We start from the raw sequence: 25612 nt of genomic DNA on the forward strand, positions 1-25612 counted from the left end.
AGCCTCTCCACTCATTGATGTTCCACAAGGCCATCCTCTGCTACATATGCATTCAGAGCCCTGAGTCCCTCCTTGTGTACTCTTAGGTTGGTGATTGAGTGCCTGGGAGCTCTGGGAGTACTGGTTGGTCCACATTGTTGTTCCTCCTATGGGATTGCAAACCCCTTCAGGTCCTTGGGTCCTTTCTCTAGCTCCTTCTTGGGGACCCTGTGCTCAGCCCAATGGACAGCTTTGAGTATCCACTTAGTTTTTGTCAGGCACTGGTAGAGCCTCTAAGGAGACAGCTATATCGGGAATGAGATAACCCAAACACAAAAGAACACACATGGTATATACTCACTAATAAGTGGATATTTGCCCAGAGTTCAGAACACCCAAGATACAATTCACTGACCACACGAAGCTCAAGAAGACCACAGTGTGGATACTTCGCTACTTCTTAGAAGGGTGATAAAAATACGCATGGGATAATATACAGAAACAAATTTTGAAGCAGAAACTGAAGGAAAGGCCATCCAGTGACTGTCCCACCAGGGGATCCACTCCCATATACAGTTACCAAACCCAGACACTACTGTGGATGCCAAAAAGTGCTTGCAGACAGGAGCCTGATACAGCTGTCTATTAGTGGCTCTGCCAGTGTCTAACAGAATTTATCAAATTTTTAACACCATTCTTTGCAAATAGAAACAAACTCAGTTTCATATGAACACACACACAGGCACGCACACACTTACAAAATACTCATGAATGGTAAGTGATTTGCTGAAAGTATCACCCTCTCTGAATTCTAGTTTTATAAGAAACTAGCATAATAAAAACAGCATGGTATTAGCACAAAATCAGACACATTGATCAATGGAATCAACCTGAAAACCAAATGTAATTCTACAGGTATGGAAACTAGTTTTTTTCTAATAAGCCAAAAATAATCCAAGGAGAAAAGATTATCTTCAAAAATGCTGGTGGTAAAAGTGGATGGCTGCAAGTATAATAATGTAAATAGATCCATAACTATCTCTCTGCAAAAAACAAACAAAAAAAAACCAAAAAAACAAAAAACAAAAAACAAAACAAAAAACAAAAACTCAAATTCAAGTGGATTACTGACCTTCACATAACAACAAATCCTCAGAGTCAAAAAAGTGAGGAATAGACACAATAGCAAAGTCACTAAGATCAAGAATTAATTAATGGGATCTCATGAACCTGAAAATAAGGCAAAGCAAGCAACACATCACTGAAAGAAAGCAGTAGCCAAAAGAACATTTTAAAAGCAATTATATGTCTGATAAAATGTTAGCAGGTATAGTACATAAGGAACTAAAACACTGAGCATCAGAAAATAATCCAATTTAAAGTGGAGTGCAGAACTCAGCAGAGAGTATAAAAGATAAAATGCAAAGGGTTGAGTAACACTTGAAAGAAATGCTCAACTTTATCCGTCACAGAAATGCAAATTATGACTAGTTTGTGGTTTCTTCTCATATCAGTCACATCTATCAAGATCAATTAAAAAAAATGACAGCACGTGCTGATTAGAGTGCACACTAGTACAGTCAGTATCGAAAATTAGGGTGAAGGTTCTGTCAGGAAGTTGAGTGTCAATCTACATCAATCCAATTATACTACTATTTGAGAAATACCAAAATGTTCTACTGTAATTCTTATTCCTTCAATTTCACTGATTTTGTGTTCTACAATATGAATAACCCAGAAGTTATATACCCACTAAGGTGTCAGCAAGAACACAAGCTTCCAAAAAGGGGGAAATACACACAATGTTATCGACATCTGAGAAAGAAATTACAATGGTATGAATTAAGATGGAAGAGAATGTATGGACAGATAATGGAAGAAACATAGGAGACAGGGTCTAACACTAAAGTCCTTTTCAAATCACACATAGAAACATATTTAGTTATTACATATACATTTAATTGATTCCTGGGACATGATGTCATAAGACATCTAGCTGGGGCATTGTTTCTCCAATTATTTGATGAATCTATTTGAATTCTTTGCATACATGTATTTATTTCTAAGCTTCTAAAGTAGTACAGTAGTGTATTTTCATGGGAGACATGATGCTATGTGTTTTTGACATTATTTCACAAACCAGAACAAAAATGAAACAACATTCACACAGTAATAAAAATCAAAACAAACAAACAAACTAAGGCCCAGTAAGACATAGAACTAAGTGATAAAAGAAAAAATGAAAAAAAAAAGTTCTTCAAAAAACCATTGAGGATCAAGTGACCATAGGTATGTGGGTTCATTTCTGGGTCTTCAATTCTATTCCATTGGTCTACTTGTCTGTCTCTATACCAGTACCATGCACTTTTGATCACAATTGCTCTGTAGTAAAGCTTTAGGTCTGGCATGGTGATTCCACCAGAAGTTCTTTTATCCTTGAGAAGACTTTTTGCTATCCTAGGTTTTTTTGTTATTCCAGACGAATTTGCAAATTGCTCCTTCCAATTCCTTGAAGAATTGAGTTGGAATTTTGATGGGGATTGCATTGAATCTGTAGATTGCTTTTGGCAAGATAGCCATTTTTACAATGTTGATCCTGCCAATCCATGAGCATGGGAGATCTTTCCATCTTCTGAGATCTTCTTTAATTTCTTTCTTCAGAGATTTGAAGTTTTTATCATACAGATCTTTCACTTCCTTAGTTAGAGTCACGCCAAGATATTTTATATTATTTGTGACTATTGAGAAGGGTGTTGTTTCCCTAATTTCTTTCTCAGCCTGTTTATTCTTTGTATAGAGAAAGGTCATTGACTTGTTTGAGTTTATTTTATATCCAGTTACTTCACCGAAGCTGTTTATCAGGTTTAGGAGTTCTCTGGTAGAATTTTTAGGGTCACTTATATATACTATCATATCATCTGCAAAAAGTGATATTTTGACTTCCTCTTTTCCAATTTGTATCCCCTTGATCTCCTTTTGTTGTCGAATTGCTCTGGCTAATACTTCAAGTACTGTGTTGAAAAGGTAGGGAGAAAGTGGACAGCCTTGTCTAGTCCCTGATTTTAGTGGGATTGCTTCCAGCTTCTCTCCATTTACTTTGATGTTGGCTACTGGTTTGCTGTAGATTGCTTTTATCATGTTTAGGTATGGGCCTTGAATTCCTGATCTTTCCAAAACTTTTATCATGAATGGGTGTTGGATCTTGTCAAATGCTTTTTCTGCATCTAATGAGATGATCATGTGGTTTTTGTCTTTGAGTTTGTTTATATAATGGATTACATTGATGGATTTTCGTATTGATCTTCGACAAGGGAGCTAAAACCATCCAGTGGAAGAAAGACAGCATTTTCAACAATTGGTGCTGGCACAACTGGTTGTTATCGTGTAGAAGAATGCGAATCGATCCATACTTATCTCCTTGTACTAAGTTCAAATCTAAGTGGATCAAGGAACTTCACATAAAACCAGAGACACTGAAACTTATAGAGGAGAAAGTGGGGAAAAGCCTTGAAGATATGGGCACAGGGGAAAAATTCCTGAACAGAACAGCAATGGCTTGTGCTGTAAGATCGAGAATTGACAAATGGGACCTAATGAAACTCCAAAGTTTCTGCAAGGCAAAAGACACCGTCAATAAGACAAAAAGACCACCAACAGATTGGGAAAGGATCTTTACCTTTCCTAAATCAGATAGGGGACTAATATCCAACATATATAAAGAACTCAAGAAGGTGGACTTCAGAAAATCAAATAACCCCATTAAAAAATGGGGCTCAGAACTGAACAAGGAATTCTCACCTGAGGAATACCGAATGGCAGAGAAGCACCTGAAAAAATGTTCAACATCCTTAATCATCAGGGAAATGCAAATCAAAACAACCCTGAGGTTCCACCTCACACCAGTCAGAATGGCTAAGATCAAAAATTCAGGTGACAGCAGATGCTGGCGTGGATGTGGAGAAAGAGGAACACTCCTCCATTGTTGGTGGGATTGCAGGCTTGTACAACCACTCTGGAAATCAGTTTGGCGGTTCCTCAGAAAATTGGACATAGTACTACCAGAGGATCCAGCAATACCTCTCCTGGGCATATATCCAGAAGATGCCCCAACTGGTAAGAAGGACACATGCTCCACTATGTTCATAGCAGCCTTATTTATAATAGCCAGAAGCTGGAAAGAACCCAGATGCCCCTCAACAGAGGAATGGATACAGAAAATGTGGTACATCTACACAATGGAGTACTACTCAGCTATTAAAAAGAATGAATTTATGAAATTCCTAGCCAAATGGATGGACCTGGAGGGCATCATCCTGAGTGAGGTAACACATTCACAAAGGAACTCACACAATATGTACTCACTGATAAGTGGATATTAGCCCAAAACCTAGGATACCCAAGATATAAGATATAATTTGCTAAACACATGAAACTCAAGAAGAATGAAGACTGAAGTGTGGACACTATGCCCCTCCTTAGAAGTGGGAACAAAACACCCTTGGAAGGAGTTACAGAGACAAAGTTTGGAGCTGAGATGAAAGGATGGACCATGTAGAGACTGCCATATCCAGGGATCCACCCCATAATCAGCATCCAAACGCTGACACCATTGCATACACTAGCAAAATTTTATAGAAAGGACTCAGATGTAGCTGTCTCTTGTGAGACTATGCCGGGGCCTAGCAAACACAGAAGTGGATGCTCACAGTCAGCTAATGGATGGATCACAGGGCTCCCAATGGAGGATCTAGAGAAAGTACCCAAGGAGCTAAAGGGATCTGCAACCCTATAGGTGGAACAACATTATGAACTAACCAGTACCCCGGAGCTCTTGACTCTAGCTGCATATGTATCAAAAAGATGGCCTAGTCGGCCATCACTGGAAAGAGAGGCCCATTGGACACGCAAACTTTATATGCCCCAGTACAGGGGAATGCCAGGGCCAAAAAGGGGGAGTGGGTGGGTAGGGGAGTGGGGGTGGGTGGGTATGGGGGACTTTTGGTATAGCATTGGAAATGTAAATGAGCTAAATACCTAATAAAAATGGAAAAAAAACCATTGAGTTCAATTTGTATTGAGTAACATCTAGCCATGGGACCTACTGTGAAGTGTTATTGTTACATGCAGTGACATTCTGCTGTAGAAAACATATTGTCCTTAGATATATAACATCATGTGGGTAGGGGGGTAGCTGGGAGGAGTTTGCTGCAAGGGAAGAATATGAACAGAATATATTCTATGAAAAAATCTTTTAATTATATAATAACCATGATTAAACCTTCTATGTATAATACACAGTTACTTTTTAATATATTGAATGAGTATTGCATGTTTTTTAACAAAACATTAAAAGCTAATGAACTTTTATGTAATCATATTGATTATATTTTAAACAGTAAAAATACAAATGCACAGTATATTTGTACTTATGTATACATATGTGTATACATCACCCACAGTTGCATACATTTTCTATGTATTATTTAACCAGTGCTCTTTACAACATAAACTACATAGAAGAGTACATCATATGACATACACTGCTTGCATAGCTTCTTTCACAGGAATCCTAAAATTTTGTATTACTTCTATAAAACCCAGACCATATCCACCATTAGTGCAGTATCTGCAATAGCTTAAAAATAAACACAGCACAAAAATCTTAACAATCATACTTGGTCATAATACAAGTGAACTATCTGTGGTATCTATAATATCTTTGTGCTATTCTCTATTACTTGGTAGAGAGAAGATGAATTGGAACAGATGGGTAGAACAGTGGAAGAAATAGGAATGCAGGTAATAGAAAAGGAGAGAGAGAAATTTGTAAATATTTCTGTAATTTATTCTAACAAGTTTCAAAATAACAAAGTTTCAAAATGACAAGAAGCTGGTTATAAATTCATGCAAGAGTTAATGATAGTCTTACAGCTGATGCTAGTCCTGAGCCACAGTTGCTCCTTCTGGGAGTAGTGACTTGTTCTGTTAGGACTTTACATTGCTTGAGTGAGGACTGTTCTTAATGTGCTTTAAGTCATGTGCTTTATTCAGTACGTAGGGATTGTGAATGTTAATTGCACCTAAGAAAGTGTCAGAGAAGCATATAACTACTGACTGACAGCACAACTGAGTGGCATAGCCTTTTATCTAATCAAGTATTAGGTACTAATATAATTTAACCAGTAATTTAATTTTATCTTATTTATTCTATATATGAAATGTAGCATAAATATACTTATATTCAATATGAACATACATAAATTATATTTCCTTTAATATATCACTATGGACATTCTCAAAGTAAATATGTTTATATTTTAAAAATGATATCTAACCATTGATCGATGTGTCTGTCTCTGTACCAATATGCTGCTGTTTTTATCACTATAGCTCTGTAATATAGACTGAGGTCAGGGATGGTGATTGCCCAGAAGAACTTTTATTGTTGAGAATGTTTATGCTATCCTGTTTTTTTGTTTTGTTTTGTTTTTTTTTTTTTTTTTTTTTTTGCTATTACAACTGAATTTTTGAAAATTGCTCTATCTCTGTGAAGAAATGAGATGGAATTTTGATGGGGAGTGCATTGAATCTGTGTATTGCTTTTGGTAAGATGCACACTTTTACTATGTTAATCCTGCCAATCCATGAGCATGGGAAATCTTTCCATCTTCTTCGATTTTGTTCTTCAGAGACTTGAAGTTCTTCTCATAAGGGATCTTTCATTTTGTTTCTTTAGAGTCGCACCCAGATATTTGATATTTTTTGTGTCTCTTGTGAAGGGTGATGTTTTGAAGACCCAGAAAAAAAAAACCCACACATTTTGGTCACTTGATCTTTTACAAAGAAGACAAAAGCATCCAGTGGGGAAAAAAGAGCATTTTCAACTAATGGTGCTGGATCAACTGGCACTCAGAATATAGAAGAATGCAATAATATGCTAATATCCAAAATATACAAAGAACTTGAGAAGTTGGACTCGAGAGAACCAAATAACCCTATCAGAAATGAGATACAGAGCTTAACAAAAAACAGAAGATTCCTTAGTTCTTTGCTTACACTTTTATTTTTCCCTGTTTGTTTTACAAATATTTTTATTATTTATTTGACCTTTTGTTCATCATTGTTTGATCATATTCACCTCCTCTCTCCTCTTTCCTTTCTTCCTCCTTCCCTTCTTTTTCTTTCCTTCTCTGTGACACAAAGAAGATGGAATTCAGGCTTAGAACTTCCGCAGCGTCACTCAACAGGTCTGTAGGGACGTTGGCTCCCTGTGCTGGAAATAACGTTCCCTGTAGAGTTCCAGTGGCAGTGACAACATTACTCACCTGGATCCAGGGAGTACACGGGTGCCTCAAAAGCACACCTACAGTATCCTCGGAGCTGCTTTTGATAAGCCATGGCCCAGGACAAGATAAAACAAAATGATGCAGTGAAGCAGGCTCAGGTGGTAGACAGGGATGAACACCAGAAAACTAAGGAATCCAAGAGATTAGGAACGTACCTGATAACAGTTCCAACTGTCAAGAAGAAGTTTAAAGATATCTCAGATAATACAAAGTCAGATCCAAATTACTGTGATACCTCAGAGGGGCCCTTTGGTTTCGGCCCTCTCGTTTTCTCTTGTTTACAGCGTTTCAACACCATTGAGTTCTTCCTGATTTCGTGCTTTGTTGTGATCTTGGCTCATGGTAAGTTGGAAGAGCCGGGTTGCTCAGCTGAGAGGATGTATTCCAGTAGACCTGAGTCTGTCACACTGTGGAAAGGAGCTTGTGGGTGGCTCCTGACTCATTTTCCAGACATGAATGAAAATCTGCTAACCCAGTGCAAACCCATTGCCTTCAGTCTTTGGCTCCCTGTTTGGTAGGGTGCATGCTATACTGCGAGTTACAGCTTCATAACAGATGGGAAGTTGGTGTTGAGTTAGTGCATGTTGTTTAATGATCAAGGTACGTTCGAGTTGAATGCTCCAGAGATTAAGATATAATTGAAAATAGCGTCGCCATTATGACTTCCATTCGAAAGTTTGAAATACTCTTGATAAACCAGGTTTCTGCGTGCAGTTATTTCTTCATCTTTGAATTGATGGCTGATGAGACTTCATGTGGTTCAGAGCACAGGAAGAAACACATGAATGCTTTTATCCACATGTTGTCTTCTCCTTCCTCTTCCTCCTTCTATGATTTTAGTTATATATTTTTACTAATAATTTTTGTAATAAGTTGGAAACTACATTTGCCCATTCACTTCCTGCTGGCACTCATACTTAGCCATTGCCAGTGAGAGGCTAGGGTTGTAGTTTCCAAAAGTAGGTTCCAAAAGGCAGAATCTTCTGTGGTTTTCTGATTTGAGTGGTGACTTTGGCAGTAAGAGCAACACTGAGTGATTGAGGTTCTTGGAGGTAAAGTAGAGAATAGGTGCTCTATCAGCATCAATCATGACTATGTCAGCAGCACTGTGCTCCTGTGTGCTCCCTGGAGCCTTAGACCAGCGGGGATCCGTTGGTCCTCAGAGCTTTAGGAGCTTTAGGAAGAGCAGTATGGATTCCTACATCCCTGCAATCCAATGAGTGTTTGGGTAATTGGGCAACAGCAGCTATGGTGGCTTCAGCAATGACATGTGACCCTGCCACTTTGCAGACACAGTGTAAGTTTTAATTTGAAACTACTTTCTGTTTTCACTCCAAGAAATGGAATCTTTTGACAGCTATTCCTTCTTTCACATCATTTTTCCTCTGGTATGATTGTTTTCTTTTTTTACACACTGGATGGTGATTGTACAAAGATAATGCTACATTTATTTATTTCATGCTCTTTAGAATGATCTATTTGAATGTATACATTGTTTTTTTTTTTGTTTTTGTTTTTGTTTTTGTTTTTAAGATTGAAAATGCTCAGAAATGTTGAAATTTGAGCATAGAATCTTAGATCTGGATAAAGGTTGTACTTTGAAATCCAAGCTGGATTTCAAATGTCTTTATAATTTCATATTTTAGAAATGTAAATATTTGTTACATTATTTATTAATTCTTCAATATTGGAATACAACACATCTAATATAATGATGAGATGATTCGAATATAATTTATCTCTAAGAGACTACTAATAGAGGTGTGTGAAATAGCTTCTCATATTCATGTAATAATATTTCCTGAAAGTTAATAAATTTATTTTTATTTATAGGTTCAATTCTTTGATAGTACTATGAAATAAACAGTGTAAATATGATTTTCTTTTAATTATTATAATGGTGGCCAGTTTTGTCTTTTAAAATATTGTATATTGACATTTGTCTTTCCTTTGTCTTTCTAGGTATGATGTTTGCTCTTATTGATATGAGTTTAAAAATATTTGAGACTCAATTTCAAGCAACAAACTTAGAGACATTCCTAATGGATTTTAGTGATTATTTTGCCTCTTTCTTGGTATCAATATTTGTAGCACACTTTGGAGGTAGAGGGAATAGGGCAAAATGGGTGGCAGCTGGAAGCATTGTAACAGCACTTTCTTCAATTGCTTTTATTGTTCTATTTTTTTATTATGAAATTATAAAACTGGCCAAAGTAAAAGGTGAGTTTTTTCTAATATACTTTCATATATTATCAATATTTATTTAACTCTTTGGTTCAAGAAATTGAAAATAGTTTATGATGTATATCTGTTTATCCTTTCTTCGGTATGTTTATGTAACCATGCTTAATAATATTTATAGTGCTCTGAATTTTCTCTTGGAAGGAGATGAGTCTATGAAGAAACATTGTGGGATACTTTATAAAATTATTTCTTTTATACAATTTTAAGGATGTTACAAATCTCTAGCGAACTCTGGAAACTCATTTTATTTTGTACCAGATACTTTAATTATCCTGTTTGTTTTATTCATAGCACAGACCCATAGAAGTCCAAATACAAGAATAAGCCTACATAGAATGTAGTGGTGACTAGAAAGGTAATCCTTTCCAAAAACTGTATGCTATCTTTTTCTACCACTTGAACTTACAAAGATAGTGGTGTTGTGATATTGTTCAGTGTTAATTCCACAATTTTTGCTATCTCTAGGAAATAAGATCTACTTGAAATTACCTTGGCGTATACTTCTAACACTATTGTCTCAGATCATTCCTTATCTTGTATAGGCTTTTATTGACATGTTAAGCTGGGTTTTAACAAAAAATGATGAATAAGGGATATGTATCCACGTACATGTATATGTATATTAATGTTTTTGAAGTTTATAATCTTTTTAAAGTTTTTACAATATTAATTTCATAAGTACTTAATATGAAACACAACTATTTTAATATGTTACATGCTATGTAATGCATGCAAATGTAAGAATTGTATATTTTACATGTTTTAAAAATGTCATATTTATAGAACTGAAATTTGCTTGAATGAGAAGATAACTAATGAAAAGAAGATAATGAAAAGCTTTTCCTTACTTTGTTCCCTTAATAGTATTCTGGACAGAAATAAGAGGTTCCTTAGGAACTTTTCATGATCAATATTAAAAATTCTAATCAGTAGTCAAGAAATATACTACCCGGGGCTGGAGAGATGGCTTAGCAGTTAAGAGTACCAGCTGCTTTTCCAAAGGTCCTGAGTTCAAATCCCAGCAACCGCATGGTGGCTCACAACAATCTGTAACAAGATCTGACTCCCTCTTCTGGAGTGTCTGAAAACAGCTACTGTGTACTTACATATAATAAATAAACAAATCTTTTTTAAAAAAAAGAAATATACTACCCTTGCAGAGGACCTGAGTTTATTTTTCATAGTTTATTTCCAACCAGAAAACACAAATAACTACACCTCAAGCAGACTATTCTTCTGGCCTCTGATGTCATTGGCTTACATATACACATATACACACAAACACACACACACACACACACACACACACACACACAGAGAGAGGGGGGGTGGGAGGGAGGAGAGTTTCTCCATTTGTTTATCTACACATCTTCCATTATTGCTGTCTCTTAATTTTCTTTTCTGCTCTTCTGTTTTTGTGCTTTCATGATTAGTTACTAGGTTCATTTTTCTTCATGTGTTCTCTGAATCTCTTTGCTATAGTCCATAGCTTTCTATTTTCTATTTGTTATCTGTTCATTACTTGCATCTCTTATCTACAATGGTGACAGGTTCCTGATCAACACTCATGTAGAATATGTGTGACTCAACAAACATGTAGACATCATACTTCACAATATCTTGAACAATTCAACACATTTTCTCCACAATTTCTATATTATCACACTTACTTTCTAAAACTTTATAAAAAGTTACCATGCACACATCTTTCTTAGCAGGTATACCGAGCTCTGGTTTTTAATGATACCCACCTTCAGTTCGTACTTATTCAGAATGAAGGCAAACTTTTTTTATATCATTAAGACCAGTGGATTATGAAAACTAGTTTTCCTTGATTCTTCTAGTTGCTACTTCCCTTCATTTGCAGATTGTTTTCTGTCTGCCAACATCACATGACAAAATCTTTCAAACCTCCTCTAGTGAGTGGGCTCACCTATTCTATCTCATTGTCCATTTAACTCCTGCCTGGAAATCTTGGGAGTGACTCAGGCACCTGCCAGTTTCCTATGCCAAGAGGCTGCTGAGTCTCAGGATGGATGAGGCTGCTGAGTCTTTTGATGGATGAATCTGCTGGTGCCAATTGGAAGTGCTAATTTCTTCACAAATGGATCTATTCATGTGAAAGTCATCATAGCCCACAATCTATTGTAACCTTTGAAAAAACATTAGGTTTTTGTTTTGTTTTTGCTTTTTGTTGTGTTGTTTTGGGTGGTTGTGGTTTTTTGTAGTTGTTTTTTGTTTTGTTTTGTTTTGTTCTTTTTACTTAAACTTCTACATTGTCCTATATTGGATGAAAAATATCAGCATAGGGAAATTGCTTTACTTTCTTAACACTGGAGTTTAGACTAGCTTATGCTTGTGTATCAGTATTCTTCCGTTTTTCCCTCCAGTGAAAATGAAGGAGCTGTCCTCCAGTGATCATTGTGTGCACCTACCTCATCCTTCCTTCCATTGGTCATCCCCTTTGGCTGTCTGCAAGGTCCCCTTCTCCATCAGATTTCACTAGTGATTAAACACAATCAAATTAAGTCATTCTGTATTTTAAATTTTGACTAAGTTTTATTTTTCAATTTTGCATTATTACTCATTCTCCTTACACTTTAAAATCCCTCTTATGTCTTATCTTCATAAACCATCACATATTGTTCCCTCCAATGCTGCATTTTTCCAAATTCACCACTCTTGAATTAATGTCTGCTTTGTATGTATAATGACTACATTGTAAATAAGGGAAGAGGTTGTGTTATATGTGATAAAACATTTAGTATTTTGAGTGTTCTGCGTATATGTATATATGCACACCATGTGCATGCTGATGGCTGGTTGTCAGATTCCCTTGAAATGGAAATGCAGATGGGTTTGAGCTGTCATTTAGCTACTGGAAACAGAATCCTGGTTCTCAGCAAGAACACCCAGATCTCTGAATTGATAAGGACCACTCAAGCTCCAAATCCTCCTCACTTTTTTTTACCACCTGTTGAAATCTTGTTTTCATACAAGAGTGAAATACAACTTCTTGATTTTTTATATATTTCTTTGGCTAACTTCAAAATGAAACTTAACTAAAATTGTATAACAGAGTAATTCTGTTAAGTTATTAACATGACTGACTCATGCTATTTGCTATAATTAAACCTTATGTGTTCTTAAATTGCACCTTTAATCTGAATTTGTAGTATTGGACACACCCAACTTCTTGATAGTTTCTCTTTTGCAGATTTCTATGTATGCTTCTTAGATGTTAAGTAACTGCTAATCTTCAATTTTCTTAATGGAAAATTATTTTCATTATTAATACTCAAAAAGTTTAGCCAGTGGAAAGCTGAGAAATATGATCCTTAAGAGTAGGTAGTCTAGTAACTTCAAGTTTCTAAAACAAGGCAGAAATGAATGTACTCAGGAGGTGTTTTATGATTGTCATGAGTCTGAAAGACTTTCTTGAGTCTATTCAACATGAAGTCAAATTGGCTTTTGAATGTCACATGGTTTTCATCAGTTCAAAGTATAGCTAGAGACCTCAGGGAAAATAATAATTTTGTCTACAGTTGTAACTTTACTGAGAGTTTGCATGTTGTAAAAGAAAGAAAGTACTAAAGTGTCCATGATAATTACAGAAGAAACATATACAGGGCCACTGAAATAGTTAACAGGAGAATTCCAACAGGAGTTTTAAAAGATTATTTGATCACATACTAAAAGACATTAGCCAGATATACTAGAAGAATAAGAATTAAGAAAGTGTGACTGCAGAGCAGGGCATGGCAGTGCACGCCTTTAATACCAGCAATTGGGAGGCAGAGGCAGGCAAATTTCTGAGTTTAAGGCCAACCTGGTCTACAGAGTGAGTTCCAGGAGAGCCAGGGCTATACAGAGAAACCCTGTCTCAGGAAAAAAGAAAGAGAGAGAGAGAGAGAGAGAGAGAGAGAGAGAGAGAGAGAGAGAGAGAGAGAGTTGAAAGAAAGAAAGAAAGAAAGAAAGAAAGAAAGAAAGAAAGAAAGAAAGAAAAAAGAAAGTGTGACTGCTATAGGCTCAGCCACAAATGGGTTCACAATGATTACAGAACATTGCTGAAGAGGAGGCTGAAGAAGGAAAGAGCTTGATGGGGTGGAGGGTGTGAGAAGTTGTGTGAAACATTGACCTTAGGCATGAAGAAGCCATTGTAGTCTTGAATTCATGGAAGCAGGGAGTGTCTGCATATCAGTTACTGGAGATAGGATCTGTGAACAACCTATCATGGAGAGAAAATTAGCTCACCATGCATTCCTGTAAATTTACATGTAGCTAGGTATTTCTCAGAGAGAGAGAGACAGACAGACACAGACAGATAGAGAGAGTAGAGTCCTTGGCAAGGTGAGCATGATCCACAGTCCTACAAATAACCCGTCTCTTTTCTTCCAGTAAGCAATTCTAGCACAACTCATTGAGCCATTAAAAAAATAAAGACTATGAATGTAGAAAAGGGATCAAGTTGCAAAGTGGAATCTATCAGTGGGAATCTGAGGCAAAGAGAAAGAGTAAAGATATGACATCATTGGGAATATGAAATGTATGAAAATGACTTAACAAATATCCATGGAACACAAAATGTATTTAATGTATTTAAAGAACAGAGGAATTATATGCTGGGATAAATCATAATTTTAGTGCATCATCCCACTTTCTACTGAGTTATATATTGCTTCCCACTAACTACACCAAATTCGATTTCATTAGTGTAATAGGTTGTACTTTCACTTTATTAGTTTCTACAAAAATGTTTTACAAGCATGTATCTAATTTCACCCAAGATCATCATAATAGTTATTGTTTACTATTATGGGCTTAGTTCTGCTAATCTACTAACAAGTATAAATGCACAAACACTATCACCATGTGAGTAAGAAAATTAAGAAAGTACCTGTTATTCAAATGATTTTAAAATAAGTTGGGTAGTTGACCACAGAATACTTATGGAAATCTTTATCATTTAAAGATCTTTATGACCCATGTACACTTAGTTGTCTTGTTGATGAACAAAACGATAGGAAAAAAATCACAACTTAACATTAAGGAATGTCCTTTTTTTAAAAATTTTTTATTAGGTATTTTCCTCATTTACATTTTCTATGCTATCCCAAAAGTCCCCCATACCCACCCCCCCAATCCCCTACCCACCCACTCCCCCTTTTTGGCACTGGGGTTCCCCTTTTTTGGGGCATATAAAGTTTGCAAGTCCAATGGGCCTCTCTTTGCAGTGATGGCCGACTAGGCCATCTTTTGATACATATGCAGCTAGAGATAAGAGCCTTGGGGTACTGGATAGTTCATATTGTTGTTCCACCTATAGGGTTGCAGATCCCTTTAGCTCCTTGGGTAATTTCTCTAGCTCCTCCATTGGGGGCCCTGTGATCCATCCAATAGCTGACTGTGATCATCCACTTCTGTGTTTGCTAGGCCACAGCATAGACTCACAAGAGACAGCTATATCTGGGTCCTTTCAGCAAAATCTTGCTAGTGTATGCAATGGTGTCAGCGTTTGGAAGCTGATTATGGGATGGATCCCTGCATATGGCAATCACTAGATGGTCCATCCTTTTGTCACAGCTCCAAATTTTGTCTCTGTAACTCCTTCCATGGGTGTTTTGTTCCCATTTCTAAGAAGGGGCAAAGTGTCCACACTTTGGTCTTCGTTCTTCTTGAATTTCATGTGTTTAGCAAATTATATCTTATATCTTGGGTATCCTAAGTTTCTGGGCTAATATCCACTTATCAGTGAGTACATATTGTGTGAGTTCCTTTGTGATTGGGTTACCTCACTCAGGATGATGCCCTCCAGGTCCATCCATTTGCCTAGGAGTTTCATAAATTCATTTTTTAAATAGCTGAGTAGTACTCCATTGTGTAAATGTACCACATTTTCTGTATCCATTCCTCTGTTGAGGGGCATCTGAGTTCTTTCTAGCTTCTGGCTATTATAAATAAGGCTGCTATGAGCATAGTGGAGCATATGTCCTTCTTACCGGTTGGGACATCTTCTGAATATATGCCCAGGAGAGGTATTGCTGGATCCTCCGGTAGCACTATGTCCAATTTTCTGAGGAACCGCCAGACCAATTTCCAGAGTGGCTGTACAATCCTGTAATCCCACCAACAATGGAGGAGTGTTCCTCCTGCTCCACATCCTTGCCAGCATCTGCTATCACCTGAATTTTTCATCTTAGCCATTCTGACTGGTGTGAGGTGGAATCTCAGGGTTGTTTTTGATTTGCATTTCCCTGATGATTAAGGATGCTGAACATTTTTTCAGGTGCTTCTCAGCCATTCGGTATTCCTCAGGTGAGAATTCTTTGTTCAGCTCTGAACCCCATTTTTTAATCGGGTTATTTGATTTTCTGGAGTCCACCTTCTTGAGTTCTTTATATATATTGGATATTAGTCCCCTATCCAATTTGGGATAGTTAAAGATCCTTTCCCAATCTGTTGGTGGCCTTTTTGTCTTATTGACGGTGTCTTTTGCTTTGCAGAAGCTTTGCAATTTTATGAGGTCCTATTTATCGATTCTCGATCTTACAGCATAAGCCATTGCTGTTCTATTCAGGAATTTGTCCCCTGTACCCATATTTTCGAGGCTTTTCCCTACTTTCTCCTCTATAAGTTTCATTGTCTCTGGTTTTATGTGGAGTTCCTGAATCCACTTAGATTTGATATTAGTACAAGGAGATAGAAATGGATCAATTCGCATTTTTCTACATGATAACTGCCAGTTGTTCCAGCACCATTTGTTGAAAATGCTGTCCTTTTTCCACTGGATGGTTTTAGCTCCCTTGTCAAAGATCAAGTGACAATGGGTGTGTGGGTTCATCTCTGGGTCTTCAATTCTGTTCCATTGGTCTACTTGTCTGTCACTATACCAATACCATGCAATTTTTATCACAATTGCTCTGTAGTACAGCTTTAGGTCAGGCATGGTGATTCCACCAGAGGTTCTTTTATCCTTGAGAAGACTTTTTGCTATCCTAGGTTTTTTTGCTATTCCAGATGAATCTGCTGATTTCCCTCTCTAATTCATTGAAGAATTGAGTTGGAATTTTGATGGGGATTGCATTGAATCTGTAGATTGCTTTTGGCAAGATAGCCATTTTTACAATGTTGATCTTGCCAATCCATGAGCATGGGAGATCTTTCCATCTTCTGAGATCTTCTTTAATTTCTTTCTTCAGAGACTTGAAGTTCTTATCATACAGATCTTTTACTTCCTTAGTTAGAGTCACGACAAATAATAGTCATTATTTGTGACTATTGAGAAGGGTGTTGTTTCCCTAATTTCTTTCTCAGCCTGTTTATCCTTTGTGTAGAGAAAGGCCATTGACTTGTTTGAGTTAATTTTATATCCAGCTACTTCACCGAATCTGTTTATCAGGCTTAGGAGTTCTCTGGTGGAATTTTTAGGGTCACTTATATATACTATCATATCATCTGCAAAAAGTGATATTTTGACTTCTTCCTTTCCAATTTGTATTCCCTTGATCTCCTTTTGTTGTCTAATTGCTCTGGCTAGGACTTCAAGTACAATGTTGAATAGGTAGGGCGAGAGTGGACAGCCTTGTCTAGTCCCTGATTTTAGTGGGATTGCTTCCAGCTCCTCAGCATTTATTTTGCTGTTGGCTATTGGTTTGCTGTATATTGCTTTTATCATGTTTAGGTATGGCGCTGACAGCTGTGTTCTAAGTGGTAAACAAATAATCTGCGCATGTGCCGAGGGTGGTTCTCCACTCCATGTGCTCTGCCTTCCCCGTGACGTCAACTCGGCCGATGGGCTGCAGCCAATCAGGGAGTGACACGTCCTAGGCGAAGGATAATTCTCCTTAATAGGAACGGGGTTTCGTTTTCTAGCTCTCTTGCTTCTTACACTCTTGCTCCTGAAGATGTAAGCAATAAAGTTTTGCCGCAGAAGATTCTGGTCTGTGGTGTTCTTCCTGGCCGGGCGTGAGAACGCGTCTAATAACAATTGGTGCCGAATTCCGGGACGAGAAAAAACTCGGGACGAGAGTTTACCATCACCGGTGCAAGGAAGATCCCTCATTCCAGAACCAGAACTGCGGGTCGCGGTAATAAAGGTTCCCGTAAAGCAGACTGTTAAGAAGGATTCAACTGTATGAATTCAGAACTTTTCAGCTGGGGAACGAGAGTACCAGTGAGTACAGCTTTACGAGGTAAGTCTGGTCTTGAACTTTCTAAGGAAATTCAAGACAGTCTATCAGAAGTAAAGTGGAAAATGTTTGGCCTTGAATTTTTTCTAATGTTAGAAGCCCTTTTGTTCCTTTTCACATGTTATCAAGTGGTTAAGGCAGGGCGGATTCTGGATGAAATTCAGGGCAATCTATCAGAAGTAAAGCGGGGAGAGAGAGTAGGAGCAAAGAGAAAATATGGTACACAAAATAAGTATACAGGCCTTTCCAAGGGTCTTGAACCCGAGGAAAAGTTTAGGTCAGGTAAGAATACCTGGGGAGAGATTAGAAGGAAGGAAAAGAAAAAAGAAAAGAAAAAAGATCGATTAGCGGAGGTCTCTAGGAGATACTCGTCACTAGATGAGCTCAGGAAGCCAGCTCTTAGTAGCTCTGAAGCAGATGAAGAATTCTCCTCTGAGGAAACAGACTGGGAGGAAGAAGCAGCTCATTATGAGAAAAAAGGGTACCAGCCAGGTAAAGTGCTAGCTAATCAGTTAAGGAAGCCAAAAGCGGCTGGCGAAGGCCAGTTTGCTGATTGGCCTCAGGGCAGTCGGCTTCAAGGTCCGCCCTATGCGGAGTCCCCGCCCTGCGTAGTGCGTCAGCAATGCGCAGAGAGGCAATGCGCAGAGAGATGCGCAGAGAGGCAGTGCGCAGAGAGATGCGCAGAGAGGCAGTGCGCAGAGAGGCAGTGCGCAGAGAGGCAGTGCGCAGACTCATTCATTCCCAGAGAGGAACAAAGAAAAATACAACAGGCATTTCCGGTCTTTGAAGGAGCCGAGGGTGGGCGTGTCCACGCTCCGGTAGAATACTTACAAATTAAAGAACTTGCCGAGTCGGTCCGTAAATACGGAACCAATGCTAATTTTACCTTGGTGCAGTTAGACAGGCTTGCCGGCATGGCACTAACTCCTGCCGACTGGCAAACGGTTGTAAAAGCCGCTCTCCCTAGTATGGGCAAATATATGGAATGGAGAGCTCTTTGGCATGAAACTGCACAAGCGCAGGCCCGAGCATACGCAGCTGCTTTGACTCCAGAGCAGAGAGATTGGACTTTTGACTTGTTAACGGGTCAGGGAGCTTATTCTGCTGATCAAACAAACTACCATTGGGGAGCTTATGCCCAGATTTCTTCCACGGCTATTAGGGCCTGGAAGGCGCTCTCCCGAGCAGGTGAAACCACTGGTCAATTAACAAAAGTTGTCCAGGGACCTCAGGAATCCTTCTCAGATTTTGTGGCCAGAATGACAGAGGCAGCAGAGCGTATTTTTGGAGATTCAGAGCAAGCCGCGCCTCTGGTAGAACAGCTAATCTATGAGCAAGCCACAAAGGAGTGCCGAGCGGCCATAGCCCCAAGAAAGAACAAAGGCTTACAAGACTGGCTCAGGGTCTGTCGAGAGCTTGGGGGACCTCTCACCAATGCAGGCTTAGCGGCCGCCATCCTCCAATCTCAGAACCGCTCCATGAGCAGAAATGATCCGAGGACATGTTTTAATTGCGGAAAGCCTGGGCATTTTAAGAAAGATTGCAGAGCTCCAGATAAACAGGGAGGGACTCTCACTCTTTGCTCTAAGTGTGGCAAGGGTTATCATAGAGCTGACCAGTGTCGCTCTGTGAGGGATATAAAGGGCAGAGTCCTTCCCCCACCTGATAGTCAATCAGCTTATGTGCCAAAAAACGGGTCATCGGGCCCTCGGTCCCAGGGCCCTCAAAGATATGGGAACCGGTTTGTCAGGACCCAGGAAGCAGTCAGAGAGGCGACCCAGGAAGACCCACAAGGGTGGACCTGCGTGCCGCCTCCGACTTCCTATTAATGCCTCAAATGAGTATTCAGCTGGTGCCAGTGGAGCCTATACCATCCTTGCCCCCGGGAACCATGGGCCTTATTCTCGGCCGGGGTTCACTCACCTTACAGGGCTTAGTAGTCCACCCTGGAGTTATGGATTGTCAACATTCCCCTGAAATACAGGTCCTGTGCTCAAGCCCTAAAGGCGTTTTTTCTATTAGTAAAGGAGATAGGATAGCTCAGCTGCTGCTCCTCCCTGATAATACCAGGGAGAAATTTGCAGGACCTGAGATAAAGAAAATGGGCTCCTCAGGAAATGATTCTGCCTATTTGGTTGTATCTTTGAATGATAGACCTAAGCTCCGCCTTAAGATTAATGGAAAAGAGTTTGAAGGCATCCTTGATACCGGAGCAGATAAAAGTATAATTTCTACACATTGGTGGCCCAAAGCATGGCCCACCACAGAGTCATCTCATTCATTACAGGGCCTAGGTTATCAGTCATGTCCCACTATAAGCTCCATTGCCTTGACGTGGGAATCCTCTGAAGGGCAGCAAGGGAAATTCATACCTTATGTGCTCCCACTCCCGGTTAACCTCTGGGGAAGGGATATTATGCAGCATTTGGGCCTTATTTTGTCCAATGAAAACGCCCCATCGGGAGGGTATTCAGCTAAAGCAAAAAATATCATGGCAAAGATGGGTTATAAAGAAGGAAAAGGGTTAGGACATCAAGAACAGGGAATGTCCAATAGTCCTACTATGTGTCAACTTTATGTGCAAGAAGCTCTTTTGCCAGTGAGGGAACAATTCCCCTCTTTAATTTTGCTCCTTTACATGGATGACATCCTCCTGTGCCATAAAGACCTTACCATGCTACAAAAGGCATATCCTTTTCTACTTAAAACTTTAAGTCAGTGGGGTTTACAGATAGCCACAGAAAAAGTCCAAATTTCTGATACAGGACAATTCTTGGGCTCTGTGGTGTCCCCAGATAAGATTGTGCCCCAAAAGGTAGAGATAAGAAGAGATCACCTCCATACCTTAAATGATTTTCAAAAGCTGTTGGGAGATATTAATTGGCTCAGACCTTTTTTAAAGATTCCTTCCGCTGAGTTAAGGCCTTTGTTTGGTATTTTAGAAGGAGATCCTCATATCTCCTCCCCTAGGACTCTTACTCTAGCTGCTAACCAGGCCTTACAAAAAGTGGAAAAAGCCTTACAGAATGCACAATTACAACGTATTGAGGATTCGCAGCCTTTCAGTTTGTGTGTCTTTAAGACAGCACAATTGCCAACCGCAGTTTTGTGGCAGAATGGGCCATTGTTGTGGATCCATCCAAACGTATCCCCAGCTAAAATAATAGATTGGTATCCTGATGCAATTGCACAGCTTGCCCTTAAAGGTCTAAAAGCAGCAATCACCCACTTTGGGCGAAGTCCATATCTTTTAATTGTACCTTATACCGCTGCACAGGTTCAAACCTTGGCAGCCACATCTAATGATTGGGCAGTTTTAGTTACCTCCTTTTCAGGAAAAATAGATAACCATTATCCAAAGCATCCAATCTTACAGTTTGCCCAAAATCAATCTGTTGTGTTTCCACAAATAACAGTAAGAAACCCACTTAAAAATGGGATTGTGGTATATACTGATGGATCAAAAACTGGCATAGGTGCCTATGTGGCTAATGGTAAAGTGGTATCCAAACAGTATAATGAAAATTCACCTCAAGTGGTAGAATGTTTAGTGGTCTTAGAAGTTTTAAAAACCTTTTTAGAACCCCTTAATATTGTGTCAGATTCCTGTTATGTGGTTAATGCAGTAAATCTTTTAGAAGTGGCTGGAGTGATTAAGCCTTCCAGTAGAGTTGCCAATATTTTTCAGCAAATACAATTAGTTTTGTTATCTAGAAGATCTCCTGTTTATATTACTCATGTTAGAGCCCATTCAGGCCTACCTGGCCCCATGGCTCTGGGAAATGATTTGGCAGATAAGGCCACTAAAGTGGTGGCTGCTGCCCTATCATCCCCGGTAGAGGCTGCAAGAAATTTTCATAACAATTTTCATGTGACGGCTGAAACATTACGCAGTCATTTCTCCCTGACAAGAAAAGAAGCCCGTGACATTGTTACTCAATGTCAAAGCTGCTGTGAGTTCTTGCCAGTTCCTCATGTGGGAATTAACCCACGCGGTATTCGACCTCTACAGGTCTGGCAAATGGATGTTACACATGTTTCTTCCTTTGGAAAACTTCAATATCTCCATGTGTCCATTGACACATGTTCTGGCATCATGTTTGCTTCTCCGTTAACCGGAGAAAAAGCCTCACATGTGATTCAACATTGTCTTGAGGCATGGAGTGCTTGGGGGAAACCCAAACTCCTTAAGACTGATAATGGACCAGCTTATACGTCTCAAAAATTCCAGCAGTTCTGCTGTCAGATGGACGTAACCCACCTGACTGGACTTCCATACAACCCTCAAGGACAGGGTATTGTTGAGCGTGCACATCGCACCCTCAAAGCCTATCTTATAAAACAGAAGAGGGGAACTTTTGAGGAGACTGTACCCCGAGCACCAAGAGTGTCTGTGTCTATGGCACTCTTTACACTCAATTTTTTAAATATTGATGCTCATGGCCATACTGCGGCTGAACGTCATTGTACAGAGCCAGATAGGCCCAATGAGATGGTTAAATGGAAAAATGTCCTTGATAATAAATGGTATGGCCCGGATCCTATTTTGATAAGATCCAGGGGAGCTATCTGTGTTTTCCCACAGAATGAAGACAACCCATTTTGGATACCAGAAAGACTCACCCGAAAAATCCAGACTGACCAAGGGAATACTAATGTCCCTCGTCTTGGTGATGTCCAGGGCGTCAATAATAAAGAGAGAGCAGCGTTGGGGGATAATGTCGACATTTCCACTCCCAATGACGGTGATGTATAATGCTCAAGTATTCTCCTGCTTTTTTACCACTAACTAGGAACTGGGTTTAGCCTTAATTCAGACAGCCTTGGCTCTGTCTGGACAGGTCCAGATGACTGACACCATTAACACTTTGTCAGCCTCAGTGACTACAGTCATAGATAAACAGGCCTCAGCTAATGTCAAGATACAGAGAGGTCTCATGCTGGTTAATCAACTCATAGATCTTGTCCAGATACAACTAGATGTATTATGACAAATAACTCAGCAGGGATGTGAACACCATTCAGTATGTTAAATTTACTAGGGCAGCTAATTTGTCAAAAAGTCTTTTTCAGTATATGTTACAGAATTGGACGGCTGAATTTGAACAGATCCTTCGGGAATTGAGACTTCAGGTCAACTCCACGCGCTTGGACCTGTCCCTGACCAAAGGATTACCCAATTGGATCTCCTCAGCATTTTCTTTCTTTAAAAAATGGGTGGGATTAATATTATTTGGAGATACACTTTGCTGTGGATTAGTGTTTGTCTTAGTCAGGGTTTCTATTCCTGCACAAACATCATGACCAAGAAGCAAGTTGGGGAGGAAAGGGTTTATTCGGCTTACATTTCCATACTGCTGTTGATCACCAAAGGATGCAGGACTGGAACTCAAGCAGGTCAGAAAGCAGGAGCTGATGCAGAGGCCATGGAGGGATGTTCTTTTCTGGCTTGCCTCACCTGGCTTGCTCAGCCTGCTTTCTTATAGAACCAAGACTACCAGCCCTGAGATGGTCCCACCCACAAGGGGCCTTTCCCCCTTGATCACTAATTGAGAAAATGCCTTACAATTGCATCTCATGGAGGCATTTCCTCAACTGAAGCTCCTTTCTCTGTGATAACTCCAGCTGTGTCAAGTTGACACAAAACTAGCCAGTACAATTGACCCCTTGTCAACTTGACACACAAAAACATCACTAGTAAGCCTCAACCCTTACAATCTTATTCATCCCCATTCTAAATAACTTTAAAAGTCCCACAGTCTTTACATATTCTTAAATTTTCAATCTCTTTAAAATATCCATCTCTTTTAAAATTCAAAGTCTTTTTACAATTAAAAGTCTCTTAACTGTGGGCTCCACTAAAACAGTTTCTTCCTTCAAGAGGGAAAATATCAGGGCACAGTCACAATCAAAAGCAAAAGTCAATCTCCAACTGTCCAATGTCTGGGATCCAACTCACAATCTTCTGGGCTCCTCCAAGGGCTTGGGTCACTTCTCCAGCCAGGCCCTTTGTAGCACACGCGTCATCCTCTAGGCTCCAGATGCCTGTACTCCACTGCTGCTGCTGTTCTTGGTGGTCATCTCATGGTACTGGCATCTCCAAAACACTGCATGACCCCTTCAGTCCTGGGCCATCAATTGCAAATGAGGCTGGACTTTCACCAATGGCCTTCCATGGCCTCTCACAGTGCCAAGCCTCAGCTGTTCTGCTCAACTCCTTCATGCCTTCAAAACCAGTACCACCTGGGTGACTCTTACACATTACCAAGTCCAGCCACAGCACAAGGTACAACTTTGGCTATATCTGGAACACAGCCACTGTGCTCTCAGAAAACACTTCCCAGAAGATGTCACCTCAATGATGCTGGTCTCTTCTTAATCACCGCTAATTTCTTAGCTCCAGCTAACCAGCATCAATAGTCCCAGTAATGCAAAGCTTTTGCTTCAGTAGTTCTGGTATCTTGTTAATCACAGCTGATTCTTCAGCCCCAGCTAACCAGAACTACAGAATCTTCACAATCAAAACAGCAATGGCCCTGAAAAGAGTCTTTAATTTTCCCTCTGAAATTTCACAAGCCAGGCCTCCATCTTCTGCACTGTTCTCAACATTATCTTCCAAGCTCCTACACAACATCCCACAGAGCTCTTAACAACAAATGGATCTTCAAGACCAAAGTTCCAAAGTCCTTCCACAGACCTCCCCAAAACATGGTCAGGTTGTCACAGGAATACCCCACTCCTGGTACCAATTTGTCTTAGTCAGGGTTTCTATTCCTGCACAAACATCATGACCAAGAAGCAAGTTGGGGAGGAAAGGGTTTATTCGGCTTACATTTCCATACTGCTGTTGATCACCAAAGGATGCAGGACTGGAACTCAAGCAGGTCAGAAAGCAGGAGCTGATGCAGAGGCCATGGAGGGATGTTCTTTTCTGGCTTGCCTCACCTGGCTTGCTCAGCCTGCTTTCTTATAGAACCAAGACTACCAGCCCTGAGATGGTCCCACCCACAAGGGGCCTTTCCCCCTTGATCACTAATTGAGAAAATGCCTTACAATTGCATCTCATGGAGGCATTTCCTCAACTGAAGCTCCTTTCTCTGTGATAACTCCAGCTGTGTCAAGTTGACACAAAACTAGCCAGTACAGTGTTGCTTCTTTGATTGGTCTGTAAGCTTAAGGCCCAAACTAGGAGAGACAAGGTGGTTATTGCCCAGGCGCTTGCAGGACTAGAACATGGAGCTTCCCCTGATATATCTATGCTTAGGCAATAGGTCGCTGGCCACTCAGCTCTTATATCCCATGAGGCTAGTCTCATTGCACGGGATAGAGTGAGTGTGCTTCAGCAGCCCGAGAGAGTTGCACGGCTAAGCACTGCAGTAGAAAGGCTCTGCGGCATATATGAGCCTATTCTAGGGAGACATGTCATCTTTCAAGAAGGTTGAGTGTCCAAGTGTCCTTCTCTCCAGGCAAAACGACATGGGAGCAGGTCAGGGTTGCTCTGGGTAAAAGCCTGTGAGCCTAAGAGCTAATCCTGTACATGGCTCCTTTACCTACACACTGGGGATTTGACCTCTATCTCCACTCTCATTAATATGGGTGGCCTATTTGCTCTTATTAAAAGGAAAGGGGGAGATGTTGGGAGCCGCGCCCACATTCGCCGTTACAAGATGGCGCTGACAGCTGTGTTCTAAGTGGTAAACAAATAATCTGCGCATGTGCCGAGGGTGGTTCTCCACTCCATGTGCTCTGCCTTCCCCGTGACGTCAACTCGGCCGATGGGCTGCAGCCAATCAGGGAGTGACACGTCCTAGGCGAAGGATAATTCTCCTTAATAGGGACAGGGTTTCGTTTTCT

The 25612-nt window shown here is 39.8% G+C and overlaps 1 protein-coding gene across 1 annotated transcript in view; it reads left to right on the plus strand.

The window, feature by feature from the left end:
• Positions 1 to 7209: 7209 nt before the first annotated feature.
• Positions 7210 to 25612, plus strand: part of Gm7133 (predicted gene 7133) — a 147856-nt gene continuing 129453 nt past the window's right edge. Inside the window, exons 1-2 of the mRNA XM_981711.4 lie at positions 7210 to 7667; positions 9288 to 9545. Of these exons, the coding sequence (XP_986805.2) occupies positions 7376 to 7667; positions 9288 to 9545 (550 nt within the window). The 5' untranslated portion in view covers positions 7210 to 7375. The remainder of the gene's footprint in view (positions 7668 to 9287; positions 9546 to 25612) is intronic.

Source organism: Mus musculus, chromosome 1, assembly GCF_000001635.26.
Source record: "Mus musculus strain C57BL/6J chromosome 1, GRCm38.p6 C57BL/6J".
Lineage (NCBI taxonomy): Eukaryota > Metazoa > Chordata > Mammalia > Rodentia > Muridae > Mus > Mus musculus.